This window comes from Neomonachus schauinslandi, chromosome 14 (genome assembly GCF_002201575.2).
Source record: "Neomonachus schauinslandi chromosome 14, ASM220157v2, whole genome shotgun sequence".
NCBI classification, from domain to species: domain Eukaryota; kingdom Metazoa; phylum Chordata; class Mammalia; order Carnivora; family Phocidae; genus Neomonachus; species Neomonachus schauinslandi.
The window spans coordinates 72,964,922-72,991,213 of record NC_058416.1 but is presented as its reverse complement, the minus strand read 5'-3'; the positions used below and the strand labels follow the sequence as shown (position 1 = coordinate 72,991,213).

Below are 26,292 nucleotides of genomic sequence, written 5' to 3'. Positions count from 1 at the left end.
ATTGGCTGCCAAATGGGCACTGCAGGAATCCAAAGATTAAGGATGCATTGCCTGTCCCAACTTCATTCCTGCTGCCTGGGTGTGGACCATCTTGTGGAGACAGACAAAGAACAAGGAAACACATCATCAGGAGTAGCTCTGCTTGCAGTAAGCAGTCTGCGGAGAATGAGATAGAAAGTGATGGGAGAGGGGGTGTCTTAGAGAAGACGAGCTGAGACCTGAATGACCAGAGGCAGCCAGCCAAACAAAGATAACACACAAGAGAATTTGAGGCAGAGGGAACAGCACATTCAAAGGCCCTGAGACACAGGAAGAATTTGGAAGGTTTAAGGAGCAGGAAAAAAAAAAAGTGCGTGCGGTCATACTGTAGTTTGAGGGGGGAGATGGTAAAAGGTGCTTTTGGAGAAAGAGGTCCAAGGCCAGAATCCAAAAGGCATTGTAGCTCATTGAAGGGAGTTTTGATATCATTCTCAGCGTGGTGAGAAGCTCTTGGTGGGTTTTAGGCAGTGATTTCATGGCCTGATTTTTACATCTTTAAAGTACTACCCACCCACCCCAAATGATTTGCTGCCAACTTAAAACACAAAATCTGATCATTTGAGGGGTGCCTGGGTGGCTCAGTCGATTAAGTGTCCAACTCTTGGTTTCTGTTCAGGTCATGATCTCAGGGTCGTGAGATCGAGCCCCGCGTCAGGCTCCTCACTGACCAAGGAGTCCGCTTGAGATTCTCTGCCTCTCCCTCTGCCCCTCCCCCTCCCTCTGCTTGCTCTCTCTCTCTCTGTCTCAAATAAATAATTAAATCTTTTTAAAAATCTGATCATTAGATCATTTCCAAAGGCTCATCTGGTACAAATCTTGATTGGGGATTGAGTTTGGGGGACGTGGCAGGAAATCTGCTGTGGCGGATGGCCTACCCATATAGGAAGATTCCCAGCCATTTTGCCAAAGGTGAGGACCACCAGGGACCGTCTGATGTAGAGGGGCATGATGGGCTAGGTGAGGTCCAGGTTACCTGTGCTTAACCTGAGTAAAATAAACAAGACAGGGAGACCCAGTAGAAGGTTCTCCTGAGACTCTGGACTCTAATTAGTCAGCAGCAGGCAGGGAGGAGTGGGGATGGTCACCTCCCTCCTCAATTCTCTCCTCTGATTTCAATCAACTGACAAATAGAAAAAAGAGCCAGATGGGACCAGCTTAATTCCTGGTGGAGCTGGGCTGCAGACCACTGCTGGACACCTACACTCTGTCCTCTCCAAGTGACTTTGATTTGGGGTTTCCCGGCACAAGTAGACAAGTGGAGAAGTCTGGAGAGAGAGAGAGGACCCCACTGCCAGATTTTCAGTCCAGCAGCTCTGCCCTGGGAATAGGACACAGTGGATATCAGTGACATCCCTAATACCTCCCTCCCTAATACCTCAAATCAGATGGTCCCTCATTTCCCTGGGAAGCAAGGGAGCGATGGAGAGGTGGAGACTGCGTGTTGTTCCTTGGGGACTCCCTGCTCTAGCGAAGCTGGTTTCCCCACCCCTGTGGAAGTTCAAGAGCCGTTAGAAACTCCAAGAAAGGCTGGGGCTTGCTCTGAACCTGGAGTGACAAAGCTCAGGGAGTTCATCATTATTATTAACTATTATTACTAATTATTACTGTTATAAACACAGCATGCATTTTGCAAATTTATCAAACTGTATAAAATGATGCACAATCAAATGTGATTCTCTCTGAAGCCCCAAGCCGCCGTCCTGCTCTGCGGAGGGAGTCCCGTCCCTTTGTTCAAATGCTTCCCTCCCACTCACACGAGACCTCTTATATCCACTCTTCTCCTTCGATTTCTTTTTCACTTGATACTGAATTGTGTTGGCACACCAGTTCTGCCATTCTTTCTGTTATTGTTCAGTTGCATGGTATTTGAACAAGTAATATTTTATTTATTAGACACACATGCATACACCCATCTATGTCTATATACATACACACACATACATACATACATAGATCTATATCTGTGAAAAGGTATATAGTGAAAATTCTCTTCCTGCCCTGACACCCCATCCTATTTCCAATGTCCCACCTCTCCTACCAGCATAATATGTACCAGCATCATTTGTTTCTTGGGTCTCCTCTCCAAGTTTCTTTACTCACACAGTAGCAAAGCAAACACGTAAAGTCTTATTTCTCTCCCCGTTTTTACACAAAAGGCAGCAAACTCTGCACACGTTGCTTTTTAATATAACAGAAACTGGCCACCTCTCCTCTTTGGGCCACAGAGAGCTTCCCTGTTCCCCTCTTGCTGCTGCACGGCACTCTGTCTGGATGCTCCGTAATTGATTTAACCTTACTGGTGCATATTTGATTTGCCTTGGAGTCTTGCTACTACGAACAACATGGCATTGTTTCACCTTGCACAGATGTCATTTTGCAAGTGGGCGAACAACGCTCTGCGGGATAAATTCCCCAAAGTGAGCTTGTTGAGTCAAAGGAGAGATGTACTTATAATTTTGAACATTCTTGCCAGGTAATTCTCCATGTTATTCACCAGTGACTTCATCTCATTCCTTTGACCCCTGCGTGTATTCCATTGTGGGCTTCTACAATCATGCAACCTGCCGCCCGTAGATGGACAGGTGCATCGTCTCCAGACTTTTGCTCCCTCCAACAGTACTTTGTGTTATGAACACTTTGTACCATCCCAGTGGGTGTGTCACGACCATAGCTGTCCCTCTGCTTTGGGACATGGCCACACAGCCCATTGACCTAGAAATCCATAGCAGTTTAAATGGAGCCCTTTTTGCTGTGAACCCTTTGCAACCACACGCTCTTCCTAGCCCTCATTGGCCGCCGATCGCTGTCCTGATCTGTTACCTAAACTCCAGCCACTGTGAGATGTACCAGTGAAGCACCCTAAAGTGGACTTCCTGGGGGCACCTGGGTGGCTCAGTCGTTAAGAGTCTGCCTTTGGCTCGGGTCATGATCCCAGGCTCCTCGGATCGAGCCCCACATCAGGTTTTCTGCTCAGCAGGGAGCCTACTTCTCCCTCTGCCCCTCCCCCTGCTTGTGCTCTCTCTCTCTCTCAAAAATAAAGAAATAAAATCTTTGAAAATAAAAAGGAAAAATGAACTGGGTTTCCTGGATGCTTCTGAGTAAAGATGTGGTGAGGCAAGGGAAAGAAAGGTCAGGGCAGACTTCGGACACAGCTTCAGTAGCAACTAGGGAAAATCAAAGAGCACCTCGAACCATTTGGGGGCATTTAATTTTATTTTATTTATTTGTTTTTGTTTGTTTGTTTTGCTGAGTGTGGCATTTATTACATCTGCTTTGGCGAAAATAAACAATTCTTCGCATACGTTCTTCAGCAAAACATGACAAATAGGGAGCAGCAAATGCAAAGTTCTCAGGACTAATACTGCATTGACTTGGGGGCACCAGGAGGTGCAGCCCCGCCCCCCTCCCCAGTTCTGGGGCGGGGCCTGAGGGGGAGACTAAGGCACAGCTGAGGGGAGGGGTACTCTGGACCCATCCCTACTCAGTGCCAGCCTGTGAGTGGTTGGTGGATGGGGTTGACAGCAAGTCTTGGGGGGCATTTTAGAAGCACACCCTGCCTGGGTCCAGCTGCCCCACATTCCAACTCAGATGGTCTAGTTGAAAGTCACCGAAAGCAATATATTGATAAAGCTGGAGAGCAACGGCGCTCTCGGGTAGAGTTGGCGGTAGAGTACATAGGTTCAGGTTATTCTGGAAGGTACTTTTTCAGTGTCAGCCAACATTTTAAATACATAAACTGTTTGGATGATCAATGCAACTTCTAAGACACTCTCCTGAAGAATTAGCTGGACACAGTCACCAAAGATATGTATTTATTGCAGTGTTATTTGAGAGGAGAATGGCAACAACCTAAATATTAATTGATAAGAGCCTGGTTCAATAACATATATGTTTAGGGGTGCCCGGCTGGCTCAGTCAGTGGACCACACAACTCTTGATCTCAGGGTCTTGAGTTTAAGCCCCATGTTGGCGTAGAACCTACCTAAAATAATAATAATAATAATATGTGTTTATATTTCAATGTAGCTATTTAAAAAATGAAATGACCATATAGGTGCGACATGAAAACTTAATCATGATGGATTTTAAGTGAGAGATTGGGTGGGGAGATACTAATGCAAAGGAATACTATAGAGCAGTGAAAAATGAATCAATCAAAACTACACTTATCAACACAGATGCCCCTCACAAAGTGTTGAGCAAGAAAAAAAGGAAAAAAAAAAAAAAGAGCAGGGTGTTGAAGGATTCACTAGGGATGACTGGATTTATATAAAGTTTTAAAACATACCACATATTATTCAGAGAAACTGACGTGTAATAAATAGATGCCAACAATAAATAACAGCAAGATGATAATAGTGCACCTGATAAATGGTCATGCTGAAGGTCATATTCAAGACAGTAGTTAGGGGTGGAGAAGGAGAAGGAGCATATGGTAGGAAGGGAAACAGGCTTTGACATACAGGTAGAATTCTATTTCTTAAGCGAAAGGTGTATACACATGGATATTTGTTGCCTTACTCTAACTCTTTTTGAGTGACTGGAATATTTCAAAATGCATTTCCTAGTAAGTGACAGAGCAATATATACAATGTAATAACTCTGAGAATGCTCAGATAGAAAGTGACAGCAGGGCTCATGAGGGCTGTCAGGCTGTTCTATGAGCACTGTGCTTTATCCCTGTGATTTCATTTTACTTTAACGCCACTAAGGGATAGGACTGGTATAATCCCACCTTACAGACAAGAACAGTGAGGTCCAGAGAAGGGAAGTGACTGTCCAGGATCTCATGGCAGTGAGCAGCGGGCTGAGCCTGGAACACAAGCCATTCTCTACACCCCTATGCACTAACACACCTCTTAAGGTAAAAAATACTTTATTATTTTTACATCAGTACATTTTATTGGGAGATTAAACAAAATCCTACTAACACTGGTTCCCCTTAGAAGGGTGGCTCAGTTGGTTAAGCGACTGCCTTCGGCTCAGGTCATGATCCTGGAGTCCCGGGATCGAGTCCCACATCGGGCTCCCTGCTCAGCGGGGGGTCTGCTTCTCCCTCTGACCCTCTTCCCTCTCGTGTTCTCTGTCTCTCATTCTCTCTCTCTCAAATAAATAAATAAAATCTTAAAAAAAAAAAAAAAGAAGGCAGGATTGGTAGATGGGGCAGGGGAGGGGCAGTACTTAACACTTTTGATTTCATACCTTTCAGGTATTCTTACATTTTTAAAATTATTTTATAGGGAAAAAAATATTTGAGGGTGAGGGAAAGAGGAATGAGCACAGAAACAATGTCAGAAAGTATCCAACTTTACCCCAGTTTGCTCCATGATCTGAGACAAGTCACGTCCTCTCTCCGAGCCTTGATTTTTTTTTTAATCTATAAAATGAGAAAAAGAAAATGCCAATCTGACCAGATGGCTTACAGTGGGAACAAGATGACAACAGGCAATACGCTTTGTGGAGTGTAACTCACCATTTGAATATCAGTATTGTCCACGTGGACACACAGGGACAGGGCTGCCAGTGAGACAGTAGATGAAACCCCACTGCCCCCAAGCCCACCCCCCCACCTCTGCCCTTTCTGCCCCCAGAAAGTCTCCTTCAAGTCCAGGTGGGAGCGGCCCAGTGAGTCTCCCTGAGGGTCCTCATTCCTGCAGGATTGAGTGAGCTGGGTCCTCCCTGGCTGTAAGGAATGGGTTGTGTTCAGCAGTTCCAGCTGTTCATTATCCAAGGTGGACCTCTGAAAGCCAGTGCCTGTTGCCTGGTCCAGCACTGGCACATATTAGGTGCTCACTGAACGTATGAATGAATGAATGAATGAATGATCAAATGTGAATGGGAGAAAGAAACTCAGCGCTCATTCAGTTCAATTTCCTTAATCGATGAAATGGGAATTAAGCTAAGATCTTCTCTACCCGGGCGCCTGAGTGGCTCAGTTGGTTAAGCGACTGCCTTCGGCTCAGGTCATGATCCTGGAGTTCCGGGATCAAGTCCCACATCGGGCTCCCTGCTCAGCAGGGAGTCTGCTTCTCCCTCTGACCCTCTTCCCTCTCATGCTCTCTGTCTCTCATTCTCTGTCTCGCAAATAAATAAAATCTTAAAAAAAAAAAAAAAAAGATCTTCTCTACCCTAGAAGTCAATGATCCAAGTAAAACAAAGCCAATCTGCTCCAGGAATGGGAGGGAAGTTCTTCTCAGTGCGGTGCCAGTGGTCATCAATCAGAGGCGATTTTGCCCCCACTGGGGGGACATTTGGCAATGTCTGAAATCACATTTGCTTGTTACACGTGGGGGCATGCATGGGGGTTGCTACTTGGACTAAGCAGGTGGAAGCCAGGGATGCTGTTCCCTATCTTACAGTGCACAGCGCAGCCCCTTGTCCCCCAACAAAGAAAGACGCAGAAGGCATAGGACCAATCAACGTTCTTCAGGGCAGTCCAGATGGCCCTGGTTTTGTTTCTGATTGTGTTTGATGTGTTCCGGTGTGGTTTTTCAAGCCTCAAATAGCCTGGTCTCCTTCCTGCTACTAACATGCCGTGTGACCCTGGGCAGCCCATTTCCCCTCTCTGAACCTCAAGTCCTCTCATTGGGCAGTTTGTAACCATGAGTCTTGAAGATGTGATATTTCATAATTGATGTTGTCCCTGTTGGGCAATTTCTTCTTGAGGAATGTGAAGGTATGAGAAACAACCAACGGAATGGGGCATTATTAATGAGGATTAGGCTAGTAACCAACAGTTTCATAGTCCTCTTTACCAAAAATACACCAAATGATGCACCGGCCAGTCCTGCCTCCTAAAAGTCTTCCCTGTGAACAGTCCGATGAGGGAAGAATTATCATCATCCCTACCGGGAGACCCAAAGGCGTTCCATGACTCAGTTAGCGAATGAAGTGCTGTGATAGCAAATGTGTATCTGCTTTCCCTCAGCCTCTCCACCACTAGGGGCTAAAGGCAGCAGTTAAACCCAGCTTTTTCTGTAAATGTTTTTTTTTTTTTCACTTAAGACAATATTAAATATTTATTATACACATTTTGGAAAATACCAAAAAGTAGAAGGAAAAAAACCCACCCAGAGGCATCCAGAGCCATGTTGCTGGTGCCATTCCGACAGTAATATTGTAGGGGCTCCTGGGTGGTGCAGTGGGTTGAGCGTTTGGCTCAGGTCACAATCTCACGGTCATGAGATCGAGCCCAGCATCAGGCCCCGAGCTGGGCGTGGAGCCTGCTAAAGATTCTCTCTCTAGGGGCGCCTGGGTGGCTCAGTCAGTTAAGCGTCTGCCTTCCGCTCAGGTCATGATCTCAGGGTCCTGGGATCGAATCCCACATCTGGCTCCTTGCTCAGCAGGGAGTCTGCTTCTCCCTCTCCCTCTGCCCCTCCCCACCCCTCGTGCTTTCTCTCTCTCTCTCTTATGTAAGTAAATAAAATCTTCACAAAAAAAAAAAAGATTCTCTCTCCCTCTCCTTCTGCCCCCCCCTCTAAATTATATATATAGTAACAACATTACAGACAGTGACGCCATTTATCGTGATGAGCACTGAGGAAGGCAAGAATTGTTGAATCAATATGTGGTGCGTCTGAAACAAATAGAACAGTGTGTGTTAGTTTAAAAAAACTTTTCAGTTTAAATTAAAAATTAAAAAAAAAAATGAAGTCTGGTATAGCTGAAAGTAAAACGAAGCAAAACAAAACACCAGCTCTGCATTGCAATTTGTTTTAGTTGGTTGTTCCCGTCGTTTTCATACACACCACAGAATTTTACGTCTTGCTCTTTTCACTGCGCATTTTAGCAGAAGCATTCCCCAGCTGTGGTTTCCCGGGCTTCCCGCTCCATCACTGTGTGCCCGAGCAGTGACAGGCTGTCGCCAGTCATTCTGCTGCTGCCGTGCAGCTCAGATATAAACCCTCAGCTTCAGAGCGCGTGGTGCGTTTTCGACTCTAATGGGATGCTTCCCAGTCTAATCTCCCCATCTCTCCCATCAAAGTGAGAGAGGGAGAACGGGAGAGGTCTCCCTCCCCATCTTCAATGGGAGAACAAGTGCTCAGTCATCTTCAGCGTGCCATCTGCAGATGGGAAAGCAACCTCCCTATGTATTTAATTAAAGGCCCGTCTCTTCTGTTGGATATCCATATTGGGTTATCGGTATGTGTCTGTCTTCCCGTAGTGCAGGGACCGACCGTACCCAAGAGCGTTGACTCTCTCGTCCTGAGTATCAACAACCAGCAGAGAAAGTCGGCACCCAACGTTGTCAGTTATTAATGGATGGGCAGCACGGGAGTGGGGCATTGAATACACATGATAAAGGCAGAATCAGCCAGATGTGACTAGGATGATTGAAAATTGTAAGGGCTCTGACAAAGAGTTCGTTTAATCCAGTGGTCATTGGGGCCCCAGGGAAAAGCCGGCCTGCGTAGAGCAAGTGATTAAGTCTCTGGATTGAGAGGGCCCTGGAATCCAATTTTGACTAATGCCTGCTGGGACCTGGTTTCACGTGGCACTCCCTCGTCCAGCATCCCGGCTGAGAACGAGGCCTTCTGGCTGCGAACATCGCAGCCCACAGACAGACACTCATTTGTCTTGAACAAGGCCTTGAGTTTGGAGCCAGCCAGCAAGATCCCACCTGTGAACCCTGAGGAGGAGGCAACATGGAGGCAGGGAGGGAAATTTACCTGGTGGATCCGCAACTCCCCTTGGCAGTTAGGTCTTCAGTGGGAAAGAGCTGACTCAACCCAGGCAGATTTACTTCCAAAAAAGCCTAATTGCTGCTATGGTTAGCACCCATTTTACCATGGGGAACCCAGAGCTGGGCGCAGGGGCTGTGGGGAGGAAGCTGATCATGGACTCCTTTCTCTTACATTCCCTCCTTCTCTTGTGGGCTGCTTTGGATCTAGACAGGCTGGGGTGGCCAGGGGAGGTCACAGGCCTTGGAAAGCGTCATCACCTGCGGCCCAGACCTACACCCGGGTTCCTGCCGCCTGCAACTTATAACACTTCGAAGGCAAAACTAACAAGGACAGAGTAGAAAGTCAGGCAAGATCACAGGTTCCAGAATGAGCTCTTCTGATCACTCCGATGATAAGAGTCATGCGGGGGGGAACTCTAACAGTTCTCCACTTTCAAGCTCCACCCCTGGAGATTCAGGTGTCAGGGGTCTGGCAGGGGAGACTAACAAATGCGTATTTCAACAAGGAACGCATGGAGGGGTGAAGGGCATCATTTGGGAGATTTGAAAAACACTATAGCCCACCCCCCAAGCAGGGAAGCAAAAAAAAATTGACGATTGGGGGGTGGTCTTTGGAGGGGGCTGCCGCTTCAAGTTGAAGGATGAGAGGCTGTCAGTGATAACAGCACCCCGTGATACTTAACAAAACGGCTAGCATGGTCTTTGGCATCAGGAAAACTGAGGTTGGAAACCCAGCTTTGCTGTGTGACCTTGGAAGGTTAACTCAGTATCCCACAGCCTCACTTTGCTCATCCGTAAAATAGGAATAATTTTTCCCTAATAAGGTTGAGAAAGAATAAAATGAGGTAATGGGTAAAAAAGCATTTAGCACATGCCTGGCACATACGCAGCACTCAGCAAAGCAATCAAAAATAAAATGTTATAAGTATTGCTATAATTACGGCCAAGGGCACGCCGATGTGCTTTAAATCATTCGTATTCCATCCTTCCCCTCCCTCAACTCCGTCACTTGTAATCAAGGGGACATTTTTGTGAAAGGACGGGCAGAAACTAATATAGCCACAGGACCCAACAAAACTCACAAGCCAGGGTCAGGATCAAAGCACTCACTCCGCTCTCTCTGGCAAGATTAACAAAAGACTCGAAGAATAATTGCCAATTACCTGATCGTTCCCCAGATCAACAGAGTCCGAGCTGGAGGACCTGACTAGTGTGACCTAGTCTGGCTGTCCACTTGACACAGAGAAGATGGAGAGAAGATGAAACCCACACGGTTATGCTAGGGAGGATCGGCCAAAGTTGGAGCACCATCTGGGTCCCCCAACCCCGGGTGCATCCAAGCTCCACGCATCAAACCACAGCTGGAGCCCTGGAGCCAGGTGTCCTGACCCCTCCCCCTCCTTCCTCTCTCTTTTGGCCCCTTTACTTTTTACTCGCTGCACAGTCTACAGAGATGGTCAGCATCAATCATTTAATAAAAGTGACAGTACACACAAAAAGCACAGCTCTGGAGTAGACCCACATCTGATCTAATCCTATGAGGTGGATGGGGTAGCTCTGTTACGCAGAAGAGGCTTAATGGATTTGCCCAGGCTCACGTAGCGAGGGGACTGTTGAAGGCGGGATTCGAATCCGGGTCTATCTCTGAAGCCTCGATGTTTCCCACCTCGCACCAGGAAACCTGCTGGGCCCCTGAATGACCTTGATCTGCCCTTGGGTCAGGCACACACTCCCTGTCCTCCCCCGGGCCGGTTCCTGCCCTGGAGCAACTGGGAGCCTGGCACGCACACTGGCTGGTAATCAATGTGACCCAACAGGAACACTTGTCGATGCCAATTGCAAACCGTTGCAGTCTATATAGATTAAGCCACTGCCGGCCGACTCCATGAAAGTAAATGAGCCTTTCCGACGGTGGCGGAAATAAATTTAAATGACAGTGCTGAAGGGCCCAGAGACTGTGGCTGAGTGAGTGTCTGTCTGCAGAAAATCGACAAGGACAGCTATCAGTCCCAGGGCTTCCAGCCCAGGATGTCATTCCTCTCTATCTCGAGATCATCATCGGGGAGGCTCTGACCGCTCCGGCTTCCCACTGAAGGGCGCGGATACAATGACAATAGCAAAGACAGTGACAGCAGTTGGCGCGCACTAAGCACTCACTGTGGGAGGAGCACCCATAGGTGCACGTATGCAGGTACGTTTTACCTGTGTCAACCTACTGAACAATGACGACCCTGGGAAACGGGGAGCAATAGCCCCATTTTACAGCTGGGAAAACTGAGGCTCGGGGACATCAAAGCCATGTGCTAGCTTGCAATTGACAGAAGGTGAGGGCGCCTGGGTGGCTCAGACGGTTAAGCGTCTGCCTTCAGCTCAGGTCGTGATCTCAGGGTCCTGGGATCGAGTCCCGAGTCGGACTCTCTGCTCATCAGGGAGCCTGCTTCTCCCTCTCCCTCTGCCCGCTGCTCTCCCTGCTCGTTCTCGCTCTCTGTCAAATAAATAAATAAAATCTTAAAAATAAATAAAATAAATAAATAAAATTACTAGGTGGTTTTACATTCAAGGCAAAAATAAATCACAGGTAGCTGGGTATACAGTGCCCAGCAAGGCCTGGCCCTGCGACCACCCTACCCTACCAGCTTTCTCTCCAGTCACCCTCTATCTGCTACCCCTCGTGTTCCTCTTTTGTGCTCCCCTCAACTAGGCCTCCACGCTCCTCCTGCATCCCTCTGTTCTGAACCTGTCTCATGATTCTGAATCTTCAAATCTTTCTGTGTCTCCCATAGGTCAATTTTTAATTATTCAGTAAAAAAAAAAAGAAGTGCCACCCCCCAATACCAGGACAATATAGTCCTGAGCCAGGGCACACAGCTTGGAGAAAAGAGCGTGGGCTTGTTACAACTCATCCTTCGTGGGAGATGCTTGTGCAATGAACAACCTGCCCAACTGTACACGGTGGTCCTGCCCCACAGAGTTAGAGGCCTGTTGTCTCTGCTCTGTTAGCATGCAGAGCTTCTCTCTTTCTAAGCATCTATCACACCGAATATGATTATTTCTCCTTTCCTATTACCCCTTTCAGTACATATACAACTGGCATGTGAGACTCTTGTGCCCTTGGTTTCTGTAACCCTAATGCTTAGCTGGGGCCTGGCAGGATCAACTGTAAGTCTCCATGGTCAGCAAAAGGAAGAAAGGAAGGGAGCGGGAGAGAGAAAGAAAAGGAGAGGGAGGGAGGGTCAGGAGAGAGGCAAGGGGGCAGCCCCCATGTCTGTCCTGGTGTCTTGGCAAGCTCTGGGCGCCACCCTAGGCCCCTGCATCAAGAGCTGGAGGATCTAACCCCCACCCCGGCCCTAAGCTAACAGGTGTCTTTTCTCCTCTTCCCCAGATGCGCCCCGGGAAGGAGACACTGGCCCTTCGGGTGCTTCCCTTCTGCCCTCGGGAGCGCTGGGGAGTAGCAGCAGTCTGAGCAAAGAGAGCCTCGAAGAGAGAGTGACTTTGGCCCCTCTGAATCCAGCGCAGTCGGGGGAAGATCTTCGAGAGCCAGGGCTAGAAGGGGCAGCCCCTTCGGCCCCCCTGTCCACGCGGCTGCCGGAGGAGGCCGCCACCAAGCGCGCCCTCCCCTCCGGGAAGAAGCTGCCTTCGCTGAAGCAGGTGAACTCGGCCAGGAAACAGCTGCGGCCCAAAGCCACCTCCACGGCAGCTGTCCAGAGGGCGGCGTCCCCGCCTGCATCCTCAGGCCTGGGGCTCCTCTCCTCTGCCACCGAGAAGCCCCGCCCCCCGGGAGACCCCGAGCCCGCCGCCTCCGAAGAGCCCCTCTGGCTGGACCGGAAGGCAGGTGCGGTCCCCACGACGCCTGCACCCCTGCAGATCTCCCCCTTCACCTCGCAGCCCTACATGGCCCACACGCTCCCCCAGAGGCCCGACCCCGGGGAGCCTGCGGCGCCTGATGATGCCCCCGAGGCTCCCCCAGAAGATGCCAGTCCCATGACCTTAATGGACAAAGGCGAGAACGAACTGACCGGGTCAGCCTCAGAGGAGAGCCAGGAGACCACGACATCCACCATCATCACCACCACAGTCATCACGACTGAGCAGGCCCCCGGTACGCAGCTCCCAGACCCTCCAGCCCTCCTGCTGCAGCCAGGAGGCACCCGCTCTTGTGCAAGGCATGGCGGGAGGTGGGCCAAGGAGATCCAGGCCCCACCATCACTTACCATCTATTGAGCATTGACTGTGAGCTTGACCCTGTGTCTCAGAATTAATATCCCCATTTTAAAGATGAGACAGTTGAAACTCAGAGACATCAAGCAAGTTGCCCAAGGCCACACAGCTCAAGAGTGGGATTCAAACCCTTTTCAGCTTGGAATAGAATCCTTTAACCTGCCTGACGGCCCTAGCCTTTTCAAAGTGCCTTTTTTTTTTTTTTAAGATTTATTTATTTATTGAGAGAGAGAGCGTGTGTGTGCGTGCACATGGGGGGAGGGGCAAAGGGAGAGGGAGAGAGAGAATGTTAAGCAGATTCCCCCCTGAGGTGGAGCCTGATGCCAGGCTCAATCTCAAGACCCCGAGACCATCACCCAAGCCAAAAGCAAGAGTCTGACGCCCAGCCACTCCACCAGCAGGCGCCCCTCAAAGTGCTTTTACTTTGACCATTATAGGTACTTCTCCAGACTTGATAAAATGCACTTCTGTGTCCCAGTCTTACTTCTGTCTTCTTTTCTGTCTTCAAACAGAGAAGACAGACACCAACTTTTCAATCGTAGGTGGGTTTTGGACAAATGCATTATGGCCTCTCCTTAAAAAGTATAAGCTCTGGGTTTGAATCCTGCTCCCTGTGTGAGCTTGGCCCAGACACCGCCCCTCTCTGAGCTTTGGTTTACGTATCTCTAAAATGGGAATGAAATGTCAGGTCCTACAAGGATGAATGGGGTGGGCCCTGTACACTGGTTAAGATGGTGCCTAGTGGTATGGAGTAAGCAGTCATGTTGTATCAACTGTCGCAGTTTTGATTTTCATGTTGATTCTGGGGCTGGAGGAGAATTAGCAGCAGTGGGAGGAAGGGGCACAGGTGAATTCAGGTGTCCCAGAAGCCGGGGGCCACACTGCGGCCCAGCTGAGACATGACATCTGAGCTGCCCTCTGTGTCCTAATGGAAGTCCTTCTTCCAGCTCCCTGCAGTGTGAGCTTCTCCGATCCTGAAGGGTACATCGACTCCAGTGACTACCCACCGCTGCCCCTCAGTAGCTTCCTGGAGTGTACATACAACGTGACGGTCTACACTGGCTACGGTGTGGAGCTCCAGGTAACTGCAGAAAGGTGCCCAGATAGTGCCTGCCTCTTCCAGCAGGAAGTCTCCGGAGGGTTGTCTGACTCAGGCTTACTGTTATCATCCTAACTGGTTTGGTTCCTTCTTTGCCCTAAGCAGGGCAACTTGAGCTGGGCTTTGTTGAATGAATAGGAGTTCCGAACTCAGTGCACAGCTGAAATAGGCATATGTGGAGGAGGGGGACCTGTTGATAAATTGTGGGGCATTATACTCAGAAGGAAAGTCCTCTTATACCCTGTATCAAACACAGACACACACACACACACACACATGCACACACACATGCACACACACACACAGGGAAGCCCCAGCAATTCAATTTGATTCATAAAATTTTGCCTGTAAGTGAAGAATGGAAAAGCAGAGTGGCATAGTGCTCAAACATCTGGGTTTAAGTCCCAGCTCTACCCGTGAAAACTGTGTGACTCTGGGCAAGGGACTTTACCTCTCTGAGCGTCAGTCTCTCCATCAGGAAAATAGAGATGATAATGCTACTACTTTACAGACTTTCAGGGTGGTACAAACATGACAACGCCCAGAGCATTCAGCCAGAGAGCCTAGCTCAGTGTGTGTTACCAATTATCCTCACCCTAGTTCCTGGCCTTCCCCAACTGACCCCCCCCATTTTTGAAAAAAGGAACAAGGAGGGGTGCCTGGGAGTGGAGAACTGTCCAGTTCACTGCCCCACAGGAGAGGACTGGAAAAGAAAGCTCGTACCACTTCATGGTGGCAGACCCTTCCAGGCCAAGGTTGGAGGTCTGGATATGTACCTTTTTCTAATGGACAACAAAAAGCCATCAAAAGTTTTTGAGCTGGGCTGGTTGTGACCTAACCAGAACTTTATTTTAGGGAAGTTTTTCTGATTTGCATGGGAAGGATAAAAGGTGAGCCCCTCAGCAGCAGGACTTGTGGTCTTTGCAGCCCCCAGAGCTTAGCACAGTGTGTGGCACATAGTAGATACTTCATAAACGTTCATGGAATTAAAATGAGCTGGAGGAAAGTTACAGTCCATCTGAATCTGGCACTCAGTGGTCCCTTTCCTTCCACTTGGTGTCTAACACTGTATGGAGCTCTTTACCAGGTACAGAATTCCTTCACTGAGTACCTACTATGTACCAGTCATGGCTACTTACACTGGGGGACATGGTGGTGTGCAAACTGATGCAGTACCTCCCCTAAAGGAGTTCACTGTTTTATGATTGAGACAGACATACTTAGAAGACATTAGAATGCTTGAAAAGGTCTCTCGTGGGTATTTATAGGGGATGTTACAGCATCACAGTGCACAGATGGGCAAGCTCCTTGGTAGCAGGGAAGGTCTCACAGGGAAGGGCAATTTTAGTGGGGCTTTGGTGAATGAATAGGAGTTCATCAAAAAGGAAAAAAGAGTAACGTGTATAATCTGCAAGAGGAAGGGCTCATGGGGGAGGCCAGCCCTGCTTGGGTGAGGAGCAGAGGGGCCGGGATCCCAGACCTCACTAGGAGAGGCATAAAAATCCTAACTGGGCACTGGGAACTGACTAAAGTTCCCACACAGCCCCTACTCCACTTGTATAATGTCTTTGTGTGCAACTAAAGTATCCCCCCTCTTTCTCCTCCAAATCTGGAAAGTGGACTTGGAAAATCCAGTATGCAGTTCTTTGCAGAAGTTCTGGGAGTTAGAGCCACTGTTTTATAGCATAAGAAAGTGGCTTTGAGAATGCCCTAGAAATGAGCCCCCCACTCCCTCTTACCAGTTCATGCAGAAAGGGGAAGAATGAATTCAACCTACATAAATATTTATTGAGCACCTGCTATGTGCCAAGCACTCTTCTGGGCACTGGGGACACAGAACAAATGGGAAAAAAATGCCTGCCTTTGTGGAGCTTACATTCTGGTGGAATGCCGTATTCTGTCTTCCTGGAGTTTGGGCTTCAGGCACAAGCTGATCAAGCCCTTGCCCTCCCCCCACCATCTCCAGGAGAACTTACTCCAGCTGCCAGTGTGCAGAAGGCTCTCTTACAGGACTCATCCATGGACACTTACAGATTTTTGTAGTACCTTTGCCATACAGCTTGGGTTCACACTGGTCCCTCAGTCCTTGGGGAGATGAGGGGAGTCTAGATGTTTCCAGGACTCTAGTTGTTTCCAAGGGGGCTTGTCTGTCCCCTTGACTAGGGGCTGGCTGAGGGCTGCTGTGTTGGCATCGTCTGGGGTCCTCTGGCAGCTGCACGGCCTGGAAGGACCCTGTCTCAAGCACAACTCAGAGTTTCTCTCCGTCTGCCCCTGCCTGTTCGCAGGTGAAGAGCGTGAACCTGTCTGACGGCGAGCTGCTCTCCATCCGCGGGGTGGACGGTCCCACCCTGACTGTCCTGGCCAACCAGACTCTCCTGGTAGAGGGACAGGTTATCCGAAGTCCCACCAACACCATCTCTGTCTACTTCCGGACCTTCCAGGATGACGTCCTTGGGACTTTTCAGCTGCATTATCAGGGTAAGCTTGCACCAAGGCTAATGGGGGGGGGGGGGAGCAGTGGCTGTTTCCCTCTGGAGCCAAGGATTCTCAAACTTTCCATGCCAGGGATCCCTCTGGCAGTTTGGTAAAACCTCTGGACTCCTTCTCAGAATCATGTTTTTGAAAGCATAAAATAAAACCTACACAATTAAAAATGAAACCAGTCAGATTGAATTACAGTTGTCAAAATACTGTTTTAATCTGCAATGTCATAATCCCTGTGCTTCTTTATTAACATATTAAATAATAATCTCCCCCAGCAGCTCTGATAATTACTATAATTCCAAAGTACTGAGGAACATAAGAAATATGCCAAGATACCTACTATGATGTAAAAATGTCTGTGATTTCTCTTGGTGACGAAGTCACAGGTTCTACAAATAGGTCACAGTCTGTTGCCTACATATGTGGTTGAAGGAAATACCACAGTTCGGTTAAAGGTAAATGGAAAACCAACAAACCACTTTTTTCCACTCAGATCCGCGGCTCCTGAATTTTATAAATGAATCCCCAGAGGGGCCCACAGACTTCCAGTAAAGAGCCTCAACCCCCGGGGGTCCGGCTCTCTCTTTTCTTCTGCAATGTTTCTTTCTTTCCTTTTTGTCTGTTTCTGAGACTCCTCTCTTGCTTTCTGTTCATCTTGCTCTTCTCTCTCCCTTCCTTCCTTCTTCCTTCTCGGTCCCCTCTCTTTCCTTGCCTCTTTTACTTCTTCCTTTCCTTCTCTCCCTCTCTTCTTTCCTTCCCTCCATTCTCCCTTCCTTCTGGCTGTCTGACTCTCTCTCTCTCTCTCCCTCTCATCCCATTTACCTACCTCTGGAGCCCTTCCCATGACCTCAGGTTAGTTCCCTGAGCCAGAAGCTCCTCTGTGTCCTTGCCAGATACCTGCATGGAGAGTGGAGTCCACCCTCACACATCTGGATATTTGGGCACTGTCCATGTTGGCATCATACTGACTGAACATCTGGAAAAACAGTTCTCTTGAAACTTTGCCCTTGGATGTTTCTGAAATAGGGGGATGAGTGTCTATGAGAGTACCTGCCTCATCACCACTTTCCAAGACTGAGACAACCCACTGTTGTCTTTGTTCATTACAGAATGGGGGTGAAGAAATAGCTTGTAGAGCCCTTGGGTTGGATGTAATCCTCTCAGTGAGTTCTGGGATTACCGATATCTCATGCAGCGGGAGTGATGAGACCACACAGCCAAAAGGGGCAGCTAGGATGGATTTCACATCCTCTTAGGAAAATTGAGGAGCTCAGCACGGCCACCTAGAGCCTTCTACAGCTCCCAGCTAGATGTTGGACTAAGGAGGCTCTATCTCGGTGTTTCCTGCTTAATCCTTACTGCCACCGGTGAGGTAGGGATGACTGTCAACTCCACTGGAAAGCTGAGGAGAGCCAAGGTCAGGGCACTGTGTCCCTTTCTCAAGGTCACACAGTTTCTAAGGGATGGAGGAAGAACATAAACTCACATTGGTCTCCTCCAAAGGCCACGCCTATGTGTGCCAGGATGGTTATTTTCAGGCTGTCCTATCCTTTAGTATTTCCTGAAGAGCTGCCTATTCTAGTTCTGGTCCAAGCGTGTGTGCATTTTTAACAAACACCGAAGATGTTTGTGCTGGTAGGACTAAACTTACCTGAGTCATACGGCCCCTCTTACGCCCAAGCAGAAGGCCATTCTGCGTCCACATGGAGAGAGGCTCAGAAGAGGTGTGGGAACTCATTTTTCACCCTAAACCTGTGGTCTCTGGTTAGACAGGGTGGGGACCTTGGAGCCCAGAAAAAGTGCCAATCTGGCGGTCTCCTCATCATATGATCAATGGGAGTTCCAAAAATACCCACATACCGCCCCCCGCCAGTCCGCTCTGGAGTCCACAGGGGCCTCATCTTTTCTCCTCAGCACAAATTGGCTCCCGGGATGTGGGTCACGTTCTTCCTCTCCCCGCTCCTAAGGGATAACTGTCTGCCTTTGCATTTCTTCCAGCCTTCATGCTGAGCTGCAATTTTCCCCGCCGGCCCGACTACGGGGATGTCACCGTGATGGACCTGCACCCGGGCGGGGCGGCCCACTTCCACTGCCACCTGGGCTATGAGCTCCAGGGCGCCAAGAAGGTGACTTGCATGAATGCCTCCAAGCCACACTGGAGCAGCGAGGAGCCCGTCTGTTCAGGTACGCTCCCACCTCACCGGACCAGACATGGATAGTCCCCTCAGAGGCGAGACAACAACCCCAGGGCATTAGACTGACCTTAGGGATAGGTGCACAGCCCAGGGGAAGAGACTGCCCCCAAGACGGACAACTGCTGCCATTGAAATCTTTAGTTTGTGAAAAAGTACACAGCACCTAAAATTTACCATTAGCCACATTTAGCACATCTGAAACATGCAACCATCACCACTCTGTAGCTCTAGAACATTTTCATCACCCCAGAAGGAAACCTTGTACTCATTAGCATTCGCTCCCCACTTTCCCCTCCCCCCACAATGGTTGGCAACCACCAACATGCTTTCTGTGTCAACGGATATGCCTATTCTGGACATTTCGTGTAAAGGAAGTCATATAATACCTGGTCTTTTGCAACTGGCTTCTTTCGCTCAGGATCGTGTGTTTGAGATTCACCCATGTCGTAGCATGGGTCAGGACCTTGTTCCTTTTTGTGGCTGAGCCATATGACCTTGTGTGGTTATCGGTGTATTCACTGGTGGACGCTGGAGTTTTTCCCACTTTTTGGCGATGATGAGAAACGCTGCTGTGAACATCTGTGTACCAGTTTTTGTGTGGACGTATGTTTTCTTTTCTCTTGGGTCCACACCCAGGAGTGGAACCGCTGGGTCATATGGCAATTCTCTGTTTAACGTTTTAAGGAACTGTAAAACTCTTTCCCGCAGAGGCTTCTCCTTTTGGCTTTCCCATCCAGCTTGTGTGAGAGTTCCGATTTCTCCACATCCTCGCCAGCCCTTACTATGTTATTATGTTTTGTTTTCATGATCCTGGCCGTCCTGGTGGGCGTGAAGCTTTCTCATTGTGGCTTTGATTTGCATTTCCCTGATGGCTAATGATGCTGAGCAACGTTCCTGTGCTTCCTGGCCATTTGTAGATCTCCTAAGAAAAGTATCTATTCAAGTCCTTTGCCTGTTTTTTTTTTTTTTTAACTTTTTGTCTTTTTATTGTTGTTCTTTATATATTCTGGATGTTAGATCCTTATCAGGAATGTGTTAGCAAATATCTCGTCCCACCCTGTGGGTTGTTTTTTCACTTCTTTTTTTTAAATTTATTTATTTATTTGAGAGAGAGGGAGACCATGAGCAGGGGGAGGGGCAGAAGGAGAGGGAGAGAGAGACTCCACAAGTAGGCTCCCTGCTGAGTGTGGAGCCCGACTCCACCTGGGGCTCAATCCCAGGACCCTGAGATCACGACCTGAGCCGAAACCAAGAGTCAGGTGCTTAACTGATGTACCACCCAGGCACCCCATGTTTTTTCACTTCTTGATAGTAGTCACTGATGCAGAAAAGCTTTTCATGTTGACAAAGTAGAATTTATCTGTTTTCTTATTCTGTGGCTGCGCTTTTGGTGTGCCTGCTGCCACATATTGAACCCAGTCAATAGATACTGAGACGTTGCCAGGGCTGCCGTAAATGTTCACAGCAATACTACGTGATGAGAACCATTACTTCCATTTTACAGATGAGGAAACAGAGGCTCATGGAGGTGAAGTTACTTGCCCAAAGTCACCAGACAGAAATTGAAACGAGTCCAGAGCCCTTCTCTCCCGAGCTGTTTTTCTCAAAGCGTGGTCTACAGACCAGCAAGATGATTACTGATGTATAATCTTGGGCCCCCTACAGGACCAGCTGAATCAAAATCTACATTTTAGCATGCCCTTGTGTGATTCGCGTGCACATTATAGATTGAGGAGCTCTGGGTTATGTCACACCGTCCCTGTACCCCTAGGCATAGCCTTGACCATCCTCAACTATCAAGAGAGCAAAACCCTATTAGATTCTCAAAAGTTCCAATGGTGGTCAGGAGAGCATAGGTCGCCTGTAATAACTGAGCACCTGCTATGTGCCAGGGCACAAGCCAAGAACAAGGAGACTACTGGGAACAATAATAAATTATTCCTTCCTTTCAGGCATTCGGAGTCAGGGGAATCTGAAAGCAAATGAGGCCTGATGACACATTCAGAGATTAGATTGTTGCAGTATTGTTCCCCCAAGGCCCTTCAGAATTTTTCTTCTTTGCTTTTTAACAAAAGGAAAAAATCCAAACCATAGGGCAGTTGGGCTCTGTGCCTCTCTCACGTTAATTTTTATCTATGTGTGAAATCAGAGAGGAATTAAGCCTCAATTTGTGCTAAGAAAGATGGATGGGGAGCCACTGCTGGCAAATTGGAGCCAAACAGAGCCATCAGTTGGCTTAATAAGGCAAGGAAGGGGAGCAGAGAGGCAGCCGATGAGCAACAGCTTGGGGAGGACAGATGGCCGGTGCCCCCCACCAGGGACAGTGTCCTCCGTCTCCTCAGCTCCTGAGCCATTGGACAACAATGCTGGCTGTGTTTTGAGTACCTACTCTGTGCCAGGAATGGTGCCAGGTCCCCTACATGCATCATTTCATTGATTTCTCACCACAGCCCTATAAGCAGGGTGGAATCATTAACATGCTTTAATAGTGAACTTGAGGTTCACAGAGTTTCCATGACTTGTTCTAGATCCACAGCAGGTGAGTGGCACAGGTGGGGTTTAAACCTCCACTTTAGGACAGGAAGGCAATCAGGAGAGAGACAGACAGAAAGGCACACAGAGACACAGACAGACAGGCAGGCGCGCGCGTGCGCGCGCACACGCACGCACACACACACACACACACACACACACACACACACACACACCTCTGTCCATGGTGCTGAAAGAAGTATTGGGGGGTGTGGGGAAGGGGCTTCTTGGCAATGTCTTTGCTGTAAATCAGCATAATCCAGAGCAGAACAGAAAGCTATCTACCTTTTTCGCCCACTGCAAGTCCTTACTAGTCATGCAGTCATTCAACAAATATTTAATGAGACCCAAGTATCTCCTAAAAATAAGAAACAGACTACTCCCTCACATTTGTCTATCTCCCTCCCGTTCACAAATTATTTTTTAATATTTCTTCATTCAATTTTTATGATAAAAGTAAGATATATTCTGGTAAAAAATTTTTTTCAAGAAATTCAAAAGTGTAAAGATAGAAGCAAATCACTTTTGTATTTATGGTCTCAATAGATTTTTGCAAATAGCTCATTGAAATAAGTATGGCAGACAGACCATTTTGTAACTTGTTTTTCCCCCACTTAAAATATAGGGAGCATTTTTCTATATTCTCAAGTATTCTTTAAGAACCTGATTTTTAATAGCATGTGAATGGAGTGCATTTATTCCACCAAACAGCTGCGAGTGGACGTGTGTGTTGCTTCCCATTTTTCGCTCTTAAAATCATGTTAGCAGTGAACACTCTCATTCATAAATCTTGGTGAAAATCTCCAAATCTTCTTTTTAGCATAAATTCCCAGAACTTTAATGACTAAGTCAGAGTTTGGGAACATACTTTCTAGATTTTTCTCCAAATTGCTCTCCTGAAAGGTCATAGCAATTTGCATTCTAACCAGTTATGAGTGAGAATGCCCATTTCCCACCACCTTTCCCATTGGCAAGTTATGACTGCCTTTTACCTTGACCGATCAGGTGGATGAAAATAGAATACAGTCTAGATTTGCCTTTCTTTCATTATGAGTGAGGCTGCATTTTTAGTGCTTACTAAGTGCATTTTTAGTGCTTACTAAATACTAAAAGTGTATTTCTTCTTTTGTGAACTGCCTATTTATGTCCTTGATTGCCATCTTATAGTGAAGAATCAGGGCACAGCCAGCGCCATGGAAGAATCCTTAAATCACAGTTGTTCCCTACCATGGAACACACAAGGGGGTGGATCCGGTCATGGAATGAGGTCTCCTCTCAAACAAGATGAACCTCGTCCAAGATGGGAAACCTTTTACCATGTCTCCCTCTTCCAATCCTGTTGCTTTACACTAAGGGGTACGGGTGAGGATCTCTCTCTCTGCTCTCCTCTCATGATCACCCCCCCTTATTTTCCACCCCAGCCCCTTGTGGAGGGGCTGTGCACAATGCCACCATTGGCCGGGTCCTCTCCCCAAGTTACCCAGGAAACACCAATGGGAGCCAGTTCTGCGTGTGGACCATTGAAGCTCCGGAGGGCCAGAAGCTACACCTGCATTTCGAGAGGCTGTCATTGCATGAGAAGGACAGGTAAGCCTCTGAGGGCTTACCCCAGCAGCCTCCTTCCTTCCCAGAGTGTCAGAATGTGGCTAGGGATCTGGAGTCTTGAAATGGCTCATGGAGGTAGAGAAAGGAAGGGCTGGGGAGGCTGGCAAGGATATTAGACACCATCTTCAATCTCCTACTTTTACAGGTGAGGAACCTCAGACATACAGAGGGAAAGGGACTGGCCCCAGGGCGCATATCAGAATAGGGGAAGATGCCTATTTCTCCTGCACATCCCTTTTTGCAGTTATCAAGGAGGGAGTACTCGCTGAGCACCTGCTCTGCACCCAGACACATACTAAGCTCCATGGAGAACCAGAGAGAAGTAGCGAGATGTGGTTTCCAGTTTGATAGGAAACTGATGTGGAAATACTAGACAGGAAGGAGCTAGGGAGAAGTTACAAGGCGATACTTAAGCAAGAGCATGTCTGTAAACTCTAAGTAATACTCATAGAATCCAGAATCTTAAAACTTTCATATTCTATGACTTTATGCTAGAATATTCTCGAATATTCTAGAAAATAGGACCTTAGCTGCTTAGACTTGCTGCCGTAGGTTGTGTTCCCTTAGAAATGGACATGGGGACAAGGATGTTAGAGAAAGTCGCTCATTTGGGAGTTAATCCTAGGAAGCACTAATAGAGGCATGGGACAGTGGGCAGGGAAGGGAAAGGAGTCAACACAGTTTGTGTTAATGAGCAAGTGACTGTGGGGGCAGCTGGGGCTCTATCCACTGGGGGCCTCTAAGAAACTATTGAGCGTGCCTCAGAGTGGTCCTTTCGGAAGGGTGAGGGAGCTGGGGTATTTATCTACCACCACCCCCCATCCGTCATTGGATGAGAGATGCTCCTGGACACATTAACTCCCCAGCACTGCCTCCCACCCTTTGAGCTGGTTGAGCTAACTAGGAAGCCAGGCCCCTCCTCATCCCAGCCACAGTGGACACATGGCAAAATGAACAAACTGTGGCTTCAACAGTTATGCATTTTGGTAACATTAGAAATTCATCTGGGCAGCATAAGATAAACCCTTTTTATGAGTCACAGTAAAAAAAAAAAAAAAAACCACCTCAGAGGATTTTAAAATGTCTGTTTATGACTCCATAAAAGAAATTTATCTAATTTGTATACTATTTCTTTCCCTAGTTTTGCATAATTTCTTTAAAAATACCAAGACTAGCAAGGAGCCAAGTATCAAATGGTTTTAATAACAGTAAAAATGAATACCAACATTTTTTGTAGCACATTTTATTTTTCAGGGCACTTGATCCTGTTGTATTCTCAAAGCCCACCTGTAAGATAGGTAGGAGAGATGTTATGATCCGTCCTTTCATGGCTGTGGAAACTGAGGCCCACGATGTGCTGAGACTTACATAAACCCAATTGGTGGAGAATTGGGAAGTGAAAATCAGAACCGCTGATTCCATACACAGCACTCTTAGGATATCGGAATAAAAGACAGAGCCTGTTAGGAGTCAAATGCTTAAAAAATTTGACTCATATACCTACTCTATCCTGGGCACATTATGCACATGACCTCTAATCCCTATACTCTGATGTAAGTAGGTGTGATTGTACCCATTTTACAGATGAAGAAACAGAGTCTCAGTGATGTGAAGTGTCCTTGTCCAAAGTCCCACAGCTCAAAAGGTCACAGCGCTGGGATTCTGGGTTGTCTGACTACCATTCTTTCAGCCCACTAATCTCTTCTTCTCAATTAGTCATAAAAATTAGTACCCATTAATTAGTCTGATTCATTACATCACACACATCATTTTTCCTACGACTTCAGAATCCATCCGTGAGTCTAGGACAAGCATTCTACAGAAGAGGAAACAGGTTGCATAAGGTGGTGCAGCTTGTCTGGACAAGTCAGGGGCAAAGTTGGGATTTGCGTCTGGAAATGAGGCTCTAGAGGTGGCATTCATTCCACAGGTGTAGTGATCCTCCTGTCCTTCCCCCTCCTCCTCCCTCCAGGATGATGGTCTACAGTGGCCTGACCAACAAGTCTGCTCCTCTCTATGACTCCCTCCAAACCGAGAATGTCCCCTTTGAGGGTCTGCTGAGTGAGGGCAACAGCATCCGCATTGAGTTCACGTCTGACCAGGCACGAGCAGCCTCAGCCTTCAACATCCGGTTCGAGGGTGAGTGTCCCCGGGGGCCTCCCCCATATTGGGTGATGGCATGGGCAAAGAGGAAGCATGGCAGAGCTGGGCTGGGTCCTGGGAGCTAGAAATCTGACCTGCTAAGGTCAACGGAGACCCAGGCAGCCAGACTGACCCTTTGACTTCCAAAGGCAGACTCTGCAGGGTTGGGAGGGCAGAGGTTTGGATTCCCATTTTAGAGGTGAAAATAATGAGGTCCCAAAAAGCGAAGTGAATGGTCCAAGGGCCCTCAGCTGGTCAACTGGAATTGAAACACGGGATCTGGTGCCCATTTTCCTTGGAGTTTCCCTAAACAGCAAGAGGGGACCCATCTTCTGAGATCGAGCACTGTGAGGAGCCCCTGCTTCATCTGAGCTGCTCCCCCTCTTTTGTATCCCCACCCTAGCCTTTGAGAAAGGCCACTGTTATGAGCCCTACATTCAGAATGGGAATTTCACCACATCTGACCCGACCTATAACATCGGAACGACAGTGGAGTTCACCTGCGACCCTGGCCACTCTCTGGAGCAAGGTCCGGCCATTATCGAGTGCATCAACATGCGGGACCCATACTGGAATGACACAGAGCCCCTATGCAGAGGTGAGTGGCCCCACTGTCCTCCTCCCAAGGTGCCTCAGGGACCTCCAGCCCCTCAGATGAAAAGGCCAAGGGCTCAGTCTAGAAGTATATCACAAATTTACATAACCAATTTTAGCATTAGAACCCTTTCCAGGGCTCACTATCCTTTGGGTCAGATTTGTTGCTTGTCCTTAAGAAAATTACAAAATTGATAAATTTTTAAAGGTGCCCCTTCCTCCAAGCACAGACCCTGTAGTGCATAGCTTAGTGAAAAGATCTCTGTGTAGATTTCAGCTCCTCTATACCCGCCTTGCTATGTACTTTTGTGCAGTGCACAACCCACCCAACCACACATGGCAGCCCTGAGTTTAATAAATGATGATGATGATGATATTAATAATAGTTGCCAAGGGCTACGTGTGCGTTATCTGATTTAATCCTCACTACGACCCTGTGAGGTACATAGTATTGACCCCATGTACAGGTGAGGAACCTGAAGCTGTGAAGTGATATTCCTAAGAACAGACTAAGGGTAACTGGCAGAGGTGGAAATGAAACTTGGGTCTTTTCTGTCCTCAGAGCCCTGTGCTCTGAGCCCCTCTGGACAGCATTGGCTGGGTAGAACCTCATTTCCACGGGCTCCCGCTGCCCGGCCCTGCCTCTCTTCCCATATTCAAGGCCACAGAGCCCCCTTGAGCCTGGATGCACTTGGAGCATG

The 26,292-nt window shown here is 48.0% G+C and overlaps 1 protein-coding gene across 1 annotated transcript in view; it reads left to right on the top strand.

Moving 5' to 3' along the window:
- The first annotated feature begins 905 nt into the window (after nucleotides 1-905).
- Nucleotides 906-26,292, top strand: part of SEZ6L (seizure related 6 homolog like) — a 75,504-nt gene continuing 50,117 nt past the window's right edge. Inside the window, exons 1-8 of the mRNA XM_021703475.2 lie at nucleotides 906-948; nucleotides 12,105-12,821; nucleotides 13,888-14,021; nucleotides 16,325-16,517; nucleotides 18,522-18,707; nucleotides 22,672-22,837; nucleotides 24,828-24,994; nucleotides 25,401-25,595. Coding sequence (XP_021559150.2) covers nucleotides 906-948; nucleotides 12,105-12,821; nucleotides 13,888-14,021; nucleotides 16,325-16,517; nucleotides 18,522-18,707; nucleotides 22,672-22,837; nucleotides 24,828-24,994; nucleotides 25,401-25,595 — 1,801 coding nt within the window. The remainder of the gene's footprint in view (nucleotides 949-12,104; nucleotides 12,822-13,887; nucleotides 14,022-16,324; nucleotides 16,518-18,521; nucleotides 18,708-22,671; nucleotides 22,838-24,827; nucleotides 24,995-25,400; nucleotides 25,596-26,292) is intronic.